Raw genomic sequence first — 15,005 nt, 5'->3', positions numbered from 1 at the left:
ATACATGTTATTTGGCCATGAGGAATTAAAATTATCACCTAGAGATGAGTAAGAGAGCCTCCATTCCTAATATCAGAGAGGAAAAGGGAGTGAGGGGCCAGCAGCTTGGATACTAAGGTACAAGAGTGTGCGTCCATTTAAAAGTTGCCATCAGATTGAATATACCTGCTGTAGCAGAGAGGGGTACAGCTGTGTTTCCAGCACTGTCAGCACAGCGCAGTGGTCATGTACAGAGAAGTAGAGCACAGGCAGGTCCTGAGTGAGGATGCTTCACTCAACCCACATGCTCAAGATGAAGCAGGAACAGATTCCCTTTTGACCCAAATGTACACAGGGAAAGTTTCTAGGTGGAAAATGCAACGTAAATAAAATATCTTTGGTTTCAAATGGTGTGGTACAGACAATAAGGGAGAAGAGGATTCGATGAAGGAAATGCACTCACTCCCCCCGTTCTGACAGCAAGAATTTTGAGATAACCAAGTCTGGAAAGCCTACTTTGAAGTGGTAAACTGGTACTTCTTCAGAACACAGCAAACACAGCAGTGGACAGATACTCTCCATCATGATGTTGAGTCCCAACCAGACAATGGTGACAGAGTTTGTGCTGGAAGGGTTCTCTGAGCACCCTAGTCTAAGACTGCTCCTGATTGGCTGCTTCCTGACCCTCTACACAATGGCTCTCATAGGCAACATTGTCATCATTGTTTTGGTCACCTCCAGCACTGGACTCCACAGTCCCATGTACTTTTTCCTGTGCAACCTGGCCACCATGGATATTGTCTGCACCTCTTCTGTGATGCCCAAGGCACTGCTTGGCCTAGTATCTAAGGAAAACACCATCTCCTTCAAGGGGTGCATGACTCAGCTCTTCTTCCTTGCCTGGTCTGCATCCTCCGAGCTGCTGCTGCTCACGGTCATGGCCTATGACCGCTATGTGGCCATCTGCCACCCCCTGCACTATAGCTCTAGGATGAGCCCACGTCTGTGTGTGGTTCTGGCCATGAGTGTGTGGTCCATCTGTGCTCTGAATTCATCCATCAACACTGGTCTGACGGCACGGCTGTCATTCTGTGGCCCCAACGTCATCACTCACTTCTTCTGTGAGATCCCCCCACTCCTCCTCCTCTCCTGCAGCTCCACATATGTGAATAGCATCATGACTCTCATGGCAGATGCCTTTTATGGAGGCATCAACTTCTTCCTCACCTTGCTCTCCTATGGCTGCATCATTGCCAGCATCCTGCGTATGCGTTCTGCTGAGGGCAAGAAGAAGGCCTTTTCTACCTGCTCCTCCCACCTCATCGTGGTCTGTGTGTACTACTCATCTGTGTTCTGTGCCTACATCAGTCCTGCTTCCAGCTACAGCCCAGAAAGAAGCAAAGTGACTTCCGTGCTGTACTCGGTCCTCAGCCCAACCCTGAACCCCCTCATCTATACACTGAGGAACAAGGATGTCAAGCTGGCCCTGGGGAGACTCTTGCCCTCTTTCTCACATTAAATGGAGATATGCAGGCTGTTTTCCTGGCCTGACCTCTTCTTCCATGTGCAATCTTGAGAGCAGCCTCATGGAGCATGGATGTACCTCTTTCTGATTAAAAAAAACCATTCTCTAATGCAAGGACTACATATTTTTAGAGGCAATGAAAAAATTTAAGCTTTATTTCCTGATAAACACAACCAATTTCAAAGGTAATTAAAGTTTATCTAAATGGAGATTCCATGTTCCTGGACTGCAAGATTTCTGTAGGTGACAACGGTGATGGTCACAAAACAAAGCCCTTTCCTCCAGTGTCACCCTGCAAACATCCCAGGGCTTTGTTCAGAACAACGGCTAAGAATCTAAACTTCATAAGGAATCTTGAGGGACAAGCATAGCCACAGGGTCTTGGGAAAACAAAGTTGAGTAACTTGGGTTCTCCATTTCACAACTCCCTAGTGAGCTGTGGAAATCAAAGCTGGGATGAAGAAAGAGGTCATCTCTGGAGCAGAGATTGAGTTTAAGTTTCAAAAATTAACTCACATATGTCAGTCAAGGGTACTTATGACAATGATGACATGAGAAAGGGTAATTATTTCCAACATGATGCTTTGGGGAAACAAGATGAATGTTTACATGCCAAGGGTAATGGGAAAGTCTTACACCACAATATAAATCCAAATTATCAAAAAATAGATCACAGACAAAAATGCTAGGGTAAAACATTGCATTATATTTCCCCACCTCCACAACTCCTTCCAGAGCCTGCTTACCCATTTTGCTACTCACCCAATCTTTCTCTGTCTCTGTCTCTCAAACAAAGCACAAAAAATAACCAAAACAAATCCAAACCGATAAAACAAAACAGTACCAAAACAAATCAAAAAACATGTGTGCATGCGTGCGCGCATGCACACGCGCGCGCGCACACACACACACACACACACGGAGTCTGTTTTGCATTGAACAATTGTACCAATTGCTCCTAGATAAACTAAAATTCTTTGATAACAGAATATAGGAAGAGGAAGCAGAAAGAGGAAGGAGAAGTGTGTCTGTGACCCCTGCTAAGATACTGTGGGTCAACTACTCAGTGGAGAAAGGGCAGCATCTGCAGAAATTGTTGCTAAAATGATGCTCTAACACATTCTTCATCAGCTTACTTCTCTATTCTTAAATGCTACTCCACACTAGAGCTTATGATGCAAATCAGAAATGTTGTATTAATTAGCTCTTCATCCTTGTGGGCAAAATACCTTCTCAAAAACATTTATCCTATCTCATGTTTTCAGAGGAACCATTCCATAGACACTTGGCTATTTGTTCTGCTGTATTGTAAAGTGGGGCCTCATGGTAGTGGGCATATGTAGTGCAGAAGCTTCCTCCCTCAGAGTGGCCAGAACATATATTAGAGGAACTCCTGTGTTCAACTGGTTTTTTTCCTTTCTCTTTAGCTCAGGCTTTCTAGTCCCCAGTACCAGGGATGATGTTGCCCACGTGGAGAGTGGATCCCCTGCTTCAGTAATTCTTTCCTGGAAACACTCTCAGCTGCATGGACAGAAGTGTCCCTCAGTGATTTCCTAGGTTATTTTAATCCAGCCATGGTGACAATAAAGAGTAACACTGGTGCATCACTGTGGGTCAACTACTCAGTGGAGAAAGGGCAGCATCTGCAGAAATTGTTGCTAAAATGATGCTCTAACACATTCTTCATCAGCTTACTTCTCTATTCTTAAATGCTACTCCTTCTTCGCCTTCTTCGCCTGTCTCACCTGTTGGTTTCTCTGGCACTGTTTGCTTCACATCACCTTCTGTACCTTTCCATCTGTTGCTGGTCTCACGACTGCTGTGTAAGCGGCAGAACAACTGACAACCACCCAAACACCCAGTCCACACATGTTCACACACACACACATGCACACAGCTCTTAGATACGTCATTCGGCCATTCTCATCATGGTGGTGTGATGGCTAGAGAAACTTCATTCTGTGCTAGACATCCATCCTGGTACCTAAGAGCCGTTTATCTCTGACTCAAGCTCCTGAATGAAGTTCCCAGTAACCCTGACTCCTTGACCCCCACCAAGACTGTGCAGGTAAAACCATCTGCTTGTTATCATATGCCTAATTGCTAAAGCTTGGCTCCTGTAACTTGCTAATGCCAGAATTAAAAAACTATTTTGAGGTTTCCTTGACTGCTCAATCTTTGCAGAGCAGAACAGCTCTATGACTCCTGTAGTTTGCTTGTGCAGATATGCCAAGATTTGTTCTCATTTTTACCTTTTAAAGCCTTCCTCACTCAGTTCCTCATCACATGCCTCTGATTTGGGTTAGAGACTGTCTCAAGTCTATTAGTTTTAATAAACTAATCATAATCTGAACTGAGCCTGTGGATTTTTTACCAGTGGTCTTGAACTCTGTAATATTTGGAGACCCCAGAGAGATCCTGAAGATGGCCGACTCAGGGATGGAGAATACAGAGGCAAGTGTGAGACAGACTTGGAGGCCCAGAGAAGCTCAACCATTGCTGCATGAATTAGAGTCACTAGTCGGGGACAAGCCCTGGATGAGGGCAAGTACTGGCGCTCAGAGGCTGAGGCTTATGTCAGGGGGAGCATGTTTGTGGAACTGGGCACCCAGGGAAAACCAGACTGTTTCCTCCATAACTTTGCAAATTGATAACAAAATGAAAGCCAACATTTCCGGCAAATAGGCACTTGAAATAGAACCAATGGGTAAATTGATCAAGGAGTCAGGATATTTAGAGAAAGATGGGAGATTGGTCGTGATCAGAGACCCAGTCTTCAGTGATAGAACAGAGACATCCTCCTATACCCTTGGTTGTGGCATAAGAATGAAGGTGGCCACCACAACTGTGTTTGTCTGTTCTCCTCAGCCTGTGTGGACAGTCTGTCTTTTTAAGTCATGTGTTTTTATTTGATAGATTTGTGTTTTCTGGTGTGCTTGTAGTATTTGTTGCTAAAATGGGAATCACACTGAGTACAGCCAAGTCTCCTTTGAATTTCATGCTGCAAATCTTCCAGGAGTTCCAGGGAGTGGACGACAGAGTTGAGATGTGACCGAAATTGTACTCCATGTGAACTAGAATGACCAGATGCAGGGTCAGTCAACACTCAAACTGCCAAGAGAGTCTGTCAAGTGCTCTCAGGGAACCCTGGCCACTCTGACCAGTTCCCTAAGATTGATAATAGGCTCTCCCTCCTCCTAGAGCTCCCTCCTTGGCTGAAATGTTGTGTTTTAAACAAGTGTCTCTGTTTAGTTGCCAAAACAATGAGTCAAAAATCCAAATAAAATGTCTGCACTCTCTGTTCTGGCCCCTGTGGTGGAAGATGTAGACATGCCCTGCCTCCAGTCAATCCAGAACCCAACTGTGTCTGAAGGTGACCATGTACCTGCTGTCCCAAGAATCTATCTTGACCTGTCTACCTCACCTTCACAGAATCAAAGTGTGCTGGAATTTCTCTAAACAATGTAAGCCAGATACAAGCTGTTCTCCTAAGAAAGGCATCGCCAATAGTTTATCTCTCCCAGCAGAACAAGGAGCTGGGAGGGAGTAAAGGCCCAGAGATCCTTTTCTAGTTCATCTTCCTTTTCCAACCAGTGACTTACATAACTGGAAGACCCAGATTATTCCATTCTCAGAGACACTTCAGGCCCTCATCAATCTGCTGGAACTGTTTTCTTTACTCATCAAGCCACACGGGATGATTGTATGCAGCCACTGGGTGCCCTTTTTACCACTGAGGAGAGAGATCAAACCATATCTGAAGGCGAGAAGTCTGCAACAGGTCCGAGGGTAAGCAGGGTAGACACAGAAAGAAGAGCCAAGTGAATGCTCCCTCAACTTTACCAAGCTGGGATCCCATTCCTGACCAAGGTCAGGGGCACTGGAAACACACCCCCAGGCCCTACTGACCAGAATGAGTGAGTCATTAGAAGGCCAGCTCATCTCTCAAAGGTGTCTAAGGTAATTCAGGGAGATCAGGAATCTCTTGCTGGGTTCCTGCCAGGAGGATTACTGGAGGTTACCCCCATTGACCCAGATGCCCCAGAAAAACAGCAGACTATTAATATTGCTTTTCTCACCCAGTCCACCCCAGATATTCACAGGAAGTTATAAAAATTAGAAAAGTCCAATGGAATGAATAGGTCACAGGTTTTAGAACTAGCTAGCAGGTTTTTAACAGTAAAAACCCAGAGAAGGACAGGAGACTGGTCAGAATGAGGGTAGCTGTGTTCATTGAGGGGCCCAGCAGAAAACAAAAGTATTCCAGGTGAACAAATCAGTTTCAATAGGATCACTGTGCAAATTCAAAAAAAAAAGGACCTTGGAAGAATGAGGAATGAGTGCACACCATGTAGAGTTAAAAAATGATATATCCTCAATCTGATAGCATCAAATAGATGGGGGCATTGATCAATACCATGAGTCCCCAGGAACCCATCATCACAGGGAAAGTAAGTGGCAGAACTCTCTTTTTCCTGGTGGATAATGGTGCAGTCCATTGAGTTCTGACCCAGTCCCTGGGCCACTCACTAAGAAGATAACAACTACCCAAGGTACCACAGGGACCTGTACCTACTCTTGGAACACCACTTGGGAAGGAAACCTTGGACACGGTACTGAACTCATTTTCTTCTTGATGTGCTGGTAGAGCCCTGTTGGGAAAACTTGGTGTCACTAACACATTCAGTAAGAAAAAAGCCCCTATGAACCTAAGGAGTTCACACCCAGCCACACAGTGACTTGCTCTTTTCAGAAGAAAAGAAAATGGCAGGGAAGAGTACTAAGGAATGAGAGAGGCTGACCCTCTCCTATGAAAATTAATGCTGAAGTTCCCTAGAGTGTTGGCCTCCAGACTGGCCTCACATCAGCCACCAATTGCTATTCAACTCAAGCTCAATCTTGTCTATTAGAATAAAGTATGATCCAATCTTGAGAAAGCCTTAGGAGTATTCGAAGGAACATGAGCTAACTTCAGAGGTGCAGGAATGTTGGTCTCCTATGACCAGCCTTGGAGCATGCCATTACTATGTCATTAGAAATAGGGATAAAATTTAAAGGCTTATCATGGACGCTCCAATAAGACTATGCAATCACACTGTATGCCTTTTCTTCATATATCTCTGTTCCAAGCGTGTATCGCAAAGAGTCTAATTCGAGGCCTCTGGTCTCCACCTCATGATCAATGCTGAGCCCCCACTAAGACTCTTCCTGGCCCTCCAGCTGCCAACCCATGTCTTGGAGATCCTGAAACTTTGGGGTCTGTGGGTCAGGTGCCTTCACGTGATCCGTCCCAACAGATCATAGATAGGGTGAATGTTGGGGCAGGTGAGGCATAACCCTGGGTCTGGGCCTGGGCAGCTGTAGGTTGGTCCAGCAGATGGGAAATGCATGCTGTCACATGGTCACAGTTTGGGGACTGGGTCACTCACACCTCTGCTAACAGAGTTGGCTCTATTTAGCTGCCCTGGCAAAGTGCAGAACCTACTTTTCCAAGTGTTTCAGCATGTGGAGGTCAGGGACAGCCTACCAGGTCTTATGACCACAGGTCTTGCTCTCTCACCTGCCCCTGGCATTGATGAGCAGTCTGGGGTTAGGAGGAGATCTGTCCCCATTACTCATCTGTTCTGTGGCAGGTAGAAGACTAGTCATGTGGTCATAAGAGTAGGAGAGCTGTCCCTACCCCCACCAGCTGCAACATTCAGGAGAGCAGGTCCTGTACCTCACCAGAGTGGAAAAATAGAACCAGCTCTATTAACAAAGACGTGGGTGAGCCAGCCCTAAAGGTGTGAGCATGGGAGAGCAGTCCCAGCTTCTTATCTGTCTTGTGACAGTACCAGCAGAGGAAAATTGCTATCCCTTCCAACTATCAATGCCTGGGGCAGATGGGAGAGATGATCCTTTGGTCATAAGAGTGGGGGAGCCATCCCTAATTCCCACAAGCTGCAACACAAGATGGGGGAAAGCAGGCTTTGAACCCCACCAGAGCAGTACAACAGAGCCAACCCTGTTAGTGGAGATATGGGTGAGTCATGGGGCAGCTGTCCCCAATCCTCATCTGCTTTGTGACTCATGGGCAGAGGAGAGTTGCCATTCCTGCACATCAAGACCTGAGACCATAGTAAGAAGGCCATTTATTTGTTCCCAGCTGCCCACACCCAAAATAACCACATAGAAACTATATTAATTTAATCACTGCTTGCCAATCACTTAAGCATATTACTAGCTAGCTCTTACATCTAGAATCAACCAACCCATTTCCATCATTTTATATTTTACCATGAGGCTTGAGGCCTAGCAGCAAGGTTTCAACTAGCAGCTCCTGTCTTTCCCCTCTGGCAACTCCCTGACTCCACCCTCTTTCTTCAAGCATTCAGTTTAGTTCCCCCCCCCCCCCCGCCTAGCTCTTTTCTGCCCTGCTATAGGCTCAAATCAGTTTCTTTATTCATTAACCAATAAAAGCATCACAAATACAGAAGGACTTCCCACATTGTCTCCTCTTTTCTGTTTAAATAAAAAGGAAGGTTTTAACTATAACATAGTAAAATTACATATAACAAAAAAGATATCAAGCAAGAATTACAGTTACAATATTTATATCTTCTTTATTTTTATCATAACTAAGGAAAACTATAATTATAATCAGTGTTAATTGCTGTTCTACTCATAAATCCCAGAAATTGAAAACACTATAGATGTCTGTTAATAGGTTAATTAATAAAATTAGGGGTAGATTTATACAATAAAATATTTTCAGGTGTTAAAAATATGAAAGCAGCAACAGGAAGGTGAATACTACCCACCTCAAACTACATTGGTGAACTCTTTGCATGATAAACTGTTGTAACAGAGGCACAAAAGTTTTGGGAGTATTCAACCACTACTTAACTGGATGTAAGGTCTTCGCTGTGAGTAGAACCCATGCCTGACACTGTTCCAATGGCCAGAAACATGAGACTATATAGGGCATGAAACAAGGGGAACACCAAGCACTGTAGTTCTGATAAGGTAAGTAGCAACAAACTGACTCCTAAAAAACATCTGCCATACTCATAGATCAGTGTCTCACTCAACCATCATCAGAGGTCTTCCCCTGTAACACATGGGAGCAAAGGCAGAAGTCCACAGCCTTGCAATGTGCAAATAGAAAGAGACCTTGGAGTACTCAGTGATAATCCATTCTCACCAATAGAGCATCACTGGGTATACAAACCCTGCTTATGTGGGGGCCCCATGACCAATAGAGCATCACTGGGTATACAAACCCTGTTTATGTGGGGGCCCCATGACCAATAGAGCATCACTGGGTATACAAACCCTGCTTATGTGGGGGCCCCATGACCAATAAAGCATCACTGGGTATACAAACCCTGTTTATGTGGGGGCCCCATGACCAATAGAGCATCACTGGGTATACAAACCCTGCTTATGTGGGGGCCCTATGACCAATAGAGCATCACTGGGTATACAAACCCTGCTTATGTGGGGGCCCCATGACCAGCAGGAATGGAAAACAAAAACTATCTGAACAGGATTTTTTTGTTTGGTTGGCTGCTTCTTCTCTTTCTCTACTTTTACTTATATATCACAATTTCTGACTTTCTGTTTTTGTGGACTTTGGTTGTGTGTGTTTGTTTATTGCATTTGCTCATTTTTGTTGTTTTTTTTTCTAAAGACAGAGAAGATGAAAAGACATGGAGTTGGGTGGGTAGGAAGTGTTATTCTTAAGAACGATCTCTGTGCGGGCTGGCAGAGCCCGCCATAAAACAAACAGCTACAGTTTCCCACCAGCGGGAGGGCACACGCCAAGTTTCCCACCGGGAAGGCATGCGGTGGTGGCAGGTAACAGACACATAAACACAAAAGATAGGCATAAAGATAAAATATTTATTACAAAGAGAGGGAGAGAGAGAGACAGAGAGACAGAGAGAGAGAAGAGATAAAAGGAGAGAAAGAGATAAGGCACATGCGCACGTCAAGAAAGCAGAAAAGGAAAAGGCCAAGATGGCAGCGGGCAGGTCAGAGGTAATGTAAGTGGGCGTGGCTTGTCCCTTAAAGTGACAGGAAAGCACAACAGGAAGAATCGTGGAGTTGGAGGTAATTACAATCAAAATTTATTGTGTGAGAAATTATTATTCAATTAAAATTGTAATTAAATTGATTTTATTTATGGATTTTTAATGAAGAATCTGAAGACACATAAAATTTTGAATATTTTTTTTAAGTTTTCGAGACAGGGTTTCTCCATCGCTTTCGAGCCTGTCTTGGAACTAGCTCTTGTAGACCAGGCTGGCCTCCAACTCACAGAGATCTGCCTGCCTCTGCCTCCCGAGTTCTGGGATAAAAGACATGTGCCACCACTGCCCGGCAAAATTTTGAATAAATTTTATCTTTAAAATTTGTTGAGATTTGCTCATGTTCTCCCTCCTTCTGCTCCTCATCGGGACCTTGGGAGCTCAGTCCAGTGCTCCAGTGTGGGTCTCTGTCTCTGTCTCCATCCATCACCAGATGAAGGTTCTATGATGATATGCAAGATATTCGTCAGTATTGCTCTAGGATAGGGTCATTTCAGGTTCCCCATCCTCAGCTGCCCAAAGAACTAACTGGGGACCTCGGCTTGGGTATCTGGGAGCCACTCTAGGTTCAAGTCTCTTGCCAACCCTAAGGTGGCTCCCTTAACTAAGAACCGTGCTTCCGTGCTCCCCCATCCAACCTTCCTTCATCCCAATCCTCCCCCTTTCCCCAGCTCCCCCCCATTCTCCCCCTCTCCCCCCTCTCTCCCCATCTCCCCTTACCCCCATCCCACCCCACCCCCAAGATCTCAATTTTCTCCCCGGCAATTTTGGGGAGCACCCACCCACTGAGACAGTGGAGCTGATCTATTGGGAGCTCACCAAGGCCAGTTGGACTGTGACTGAAAAAGCATGGGATAAAACTGGACTCTCTGAGCATGGCGAACAATGAGGGCTGATGAGAACCCAAGGACAATGGCACGGGGTTTTGAACCTACGTAATGTTCTGGCTTTGTGGGAGCCTAGCCAGTTTGGATGTTCACCTTCCTAGAAATGCACGGAGGGGGGAGGACCTAGGACTTACCACAGGGCAGGGAAATCTGACTGCTCTTTGGGCTGGAGAGGGAGGGGGGAGAGGAGTGGGGGGAGGGGGAGAAGGGTGGGAGGAGGGGGAGGGAAATGGGAGGCTGGGAGGAGGAGGAAATTTGTTTTTTTTTCTCTTTTCTCAATAAAAAAAAAAGTTAAAAAAATAAAAAAAAAGAAGCCAGTTAAAGAATTTCTAGTGAGAACTAGACCTAAAGTATCAAAAAAAAAAATTACTCAGTGGACTCTGTAGTCAACACACTACTGAAGGAAACAGCTATCCATGTCTTTTGAATTCTAGTATGTGAGATGAGACTAACGTTTTTCAGAGAGCTTGACAACACAAAAGTTTACATTTCCCATCAATTCCTAGCAGATGCTCAGCAGTCATTCTTTTAGCCCAAACTAGAAAGATAGATCTAGCTGATTTAAGTTAAAGGAGCAATATAAGATATATTATTCCTTTACATGTTTGCTTTCTAATAAAAATGATTTGCTTTCAAAAAAAAATAAATAAAATTTGTTGAGATTATAATTTGATTTTAATTTTTATTCTGTTCCTTTTTCTCTCAAAACTTTCCCATATATTCCTCCCAGGCTCCCCTCCAAATCATGGTAGCTTTTTATTTACTATTTGTTATTGACTGCATATACGTATATGAATATTAATGTATATTACTAAATAAAAACTGTTATGATGTATAGTGCCATATATATATAGTCTCAAGACTGACTTATATTTTAAATGCTTATAAATGTAGCAAACAGAATGGAAATGCTGGAATCATAACAATAACATTGAAAGGCTTGAGTGTAAGAAGAGGTAAGGAAGGCACAGATATAGAACATACTTAGAATAAACCCATTGTGTGAGTGTAAAAGTCAAATGAAGTACTCTCAGAAGAATACAGAAGAGTTCATTTATATCAATGTGAGACCTTCCAAACAAGTCATAAGAATACCAACCAAATTTTGGGAGAAGCATGCAGAGTGTTGGTGGAGGGAGGTATAAAGGAGAGACTGCTGCTACTGATATTATGAAACTCCCTTGACCATCCTCCTCCACATCATTCTGCAGGGAGCGTGGGTCATGAAGCCACAAGTCCCCTTTAATTAATCCTAAGAGCGTTCTCCTTCAGTTTCTATCCCAGGAGTCCCTAGGACAAACACTTGTCCCTGGTCTCAGAAAATCACTGGTATTTATGAAGGACAGGAGCTTCAGAGGGACACTAAAGACTTGGCGCTTGTAGGAAAAGAGAGTCTGTGCTCAGCCATGGGCACCTTTGTGGGAGCCATCTGTCACCTGAGTTCACTGTGACAGATAAAGGTAAGTGGGAGTTTAATTTCCACTGTGTGGCTCTTCCAGCTCACAGTGGAGTTCAAAACAAAAGTCTCACTATGGAAGTGCCATTTATTCCAGTATTTGGGTATCAGCACAGAGGGTCAACAACTTATGTTCTCAGTGAGTTCTGAGATTGAAAAAGAGTTCTGGGTCAGAGAAAAGATTATGACAGAAAGATGTGGTTTCATGCTCCATTGTAGAAACAGGAGAATGTCTAGATTCCAATCATGATGAGAGAGTTTATTTATCTGTTATTTGTTCCTTATGTTCAAAATCTGACTTCTTTATTTGTCATGCACAATATTCACACTAATGTTGAAATGAAATCAACAGGTTTAGATGAATATATTATATATCTATATCTATCTGTATGTCTGTCTATTTATCTCCCTATCTATCTGTCTGTCTGTCTATCTATATGCATAACTACATAGGAGTTGAGTGGTGTCTTGTTTGGTCATATCATCCAGAGAGGATGGTAAGAAAATGCCACAAAGAGATTCTCTTACCCTATTGTCCAGAGTTTAATGTTGATGTTCAAAAAATGACCCTCGCCTTCCATGGAGTTGAAAACACAGCCCAGCCTTCTGGTGCTAGCCATACAGTCTGCAACAGATAAGGTTTTCCATGACTGGGAGTAATTTAAAGAAACAATTATATTCATCTAAACAGAAGTAGCTAGAAAAATAGGTGAATAAAAAGGGGGAGGGCTTTGTATAAAAGGGCTGCAAGTGTAAAGATTTCCTCTACCAATTTTTGAGGAACTATCATGGGATCTGCAGACTCGCCAGTTTGTGATTGTGACAGCTGCATTGCTCCTGGTCGAGGTTCAGCTTCTGAAGGTTTTTCATTCAGCCTTGCTGAGATCTGGCTTACATGTAGTCATGAGTATTTGTTGTGAAATTGCTCTGCCACAAACTCCACCACCTGTATACTAGATTCTCCCACATCTACTTAGGCACAAATGGGAATACGAGCAATCAAAATTAAATGCACAACCATGAAGAGAGAATTATGGGAAAAGGGCATGGGTGTACTCAACTGTAATCTCTGGTTCACAATGTGTATGGCTGACCATTTGGGAAAATTATTTATTAATTTCCCCTCTATATAACAATATCACATCTGAGTAAGATAATATTGTCTGCTAGGCCAATATGAATGATAGGCATCAAAATATTGTTTGCTAAACATAGAATTATGAAAAGAATAATTATTTATTTATAATTCTCCAGAAGTAGAATTCTACTTCCCATCATGCATGCAAAATATTACACAAAAGAAAGATAGAATGGAAGGAAGAAGAAAAAAGAAAAACCTGTCCATTAGTTTGTGAGGTATAACAGTAAGACAGGTCCTTAGGTGACAAATGCAGGTAAAATGGCAGTCTTTGTACCCCAAAGTGAGTTCCCACCGATCTCTTCTCTCTGTAGTCTGTCTTCTCTGATAGTACAAACACTGGGGTTCCTCTGTCTACTCCATATCACTTTTCCTGTGAAGAAGACACATACTCTTCAGGGAACTGAGACTGTGAAAGTGCTGTGCCTAACCCAGTCTTTGTCCATCACAGATTCATAGTCATGGCGATAAACTTCTAATCTCCTTCCCACTGGTGGTTCTTTTTTTTTTATTGAAAAAAAAAATTCCGTCTCCTCCCAGCCTCCCATTTCCCTCCCCCTCCTCCACTCCTCCAGTTTGCTAGCCAGCTTCAATATAGACTTGGTAATCCCAGTATTGGGCACCTGTCTGGTATCACTAGTTGTTACTGGTCTAGGAACTTCAGGGTAAAAAAAAAAAATAGAGCCCTGATGGTGTCTGTGTCTCCTAGGAGAGGTACTTCTTATTCATCACAACACTAAGAATCTTACAGGCTGTCACCACACTGTCAATGCCCAGGTCTTGAACCTGCTCCTTGTCCCTCTACTGAGGGATCATGTTGTCAGCCTTCGGGTGTTCATTGCAATCATTCTATTCTTGTTTCTAAGTGTTCTCAGTGAACACAGGTGGAACACCTTATTTATCAATGCGGCTGATACAGATTTGATCAGAAAATTTGACACACATGATATGGAATCATTGATGTACTTCTGTTCTGTCCAGACCTGTGAGAGCTGTGCATACACTAACCTTCTATCTCCCACTGCTGCAAAGTGAATGTACGAGCATAGATGCTGCTTTGGGATTCCTAGAGTAGCAAAGGCATTATGTCCCACTGTTCAGAAGACATGTCTCTGTGCGATCTCTCCAGGAATAGTCCAGTTCCACAGAGGTCACACTCTCCCCATTCCCGTTACTCTCTCCTCTTTAAAAGATGGGGCTCCCATTACCCTAAATACAGTTTCCGTTTGCTCTAACACACTTCAAAGATTTGGATGATGAATTCCAAAGCTTTCATTAAAGGAAACTTAACACATAAAAGTGATCTTTCTTTATAGGTTTGAAGGTTCATTTAAAGAAGAGGTTTCCATTTTTTAACCAGGCTTCAAATACTCCCTTCATGTAGCAGTTATATGAAGACGCAAGACATTTTCAAAAGTCCTCTATACCCTCTTGTTCAGGTCACAGTAATTAGGAGGTGACACAGGTGTGCATCTTCTGTTACAGATCAGGTTGTGAGTGCATTTCCCTCCCATGAACCCACATAACTTCACTGTGAACAGTTATTGTGCTCGTCTTAAACTTTAGACTCCATCCATACTGTTTTATGTTGATATAAGACTTTTCTAATATATTTTTCTGAATGGATGTCATGAATAACAAAAGCTATCATGAATTCTGTCAATCAATACTGTTATTAGTAATAGACGGTCACTGCATATGTTGTTGGGATATAGGTTGATATGTCAATATGTGTACACATATTCTCAGTAAATGTTTATATTTCTGTGACTTTGTCATTTCTGTCTTCTCAAGCTTTGAGCTCCTGCCTTCATGTTATTTGCAAACACATAAGGGATGACTGCGGCATGTAGTCACTCCATGATGCAGAGTCATAGAACCAATGTTTCTGTCTAAATGTGCTTGGTTCCCATTGTCCTGTCTCCCTTAGCACTTCCTCACCTTTACC

The 15,005-nt window shown here is 43.3% G+C and overlaps 1 protein-coding gene across 1 annotated transcript; it reads left to right on the top strand.

Moving 5' to 3' along the window:
- The first annotated feature begins 556 nt into the window (after positions 1-556).
- Positions 557-1,498, top strand: LOC121457815 (olfactory receptor 13A1-like). Its single transcript, XM_041666833.1, has one exon. The coding sequence runs from the start codon at positions 563-565 to the stop codon at positions 1,496-1,498; it is 936 nt and encodes a 311-aa protein (XP_041522767.1). The 5' UTR covers positions 557-562.
- The last annotated feature ends 13,507 nt before the right edge of the window (positions 1,499-15,005 follow it).

Source organism: Microtus oregoni, unplaced genomic scaffold (genome assembly GCF_018167655.1).
Source record: "Microtus oregoni isolate MIOR12 unplaced genomic scaffold, Mior012 000016F_ref0000370, whole genome shotgun sequence".
In the NCBI taxonomy this organism is placed as follows: domain Eukaryota; kingdom Metazoa; phylum Chordata; class Mammalia; order Rodentia; family Cricetidae; genus Microtus; species Microtus oregoni.
The sequence above is the reverse complement of the archived record's forward strand: the minus strand, read 5'-3'. Positions and strand labels throughout refer to the sequence as shown.

Bases quoted from the DNA above. Each gene is read 5' to 3' on its own strand.
- LOC121457815 (XM_041666833.1), top strand. From the start codon at position 563: ATGATGTTGAGTCCCAACCAGACAATGGTGACAGAGTTTGTGCTGGAA.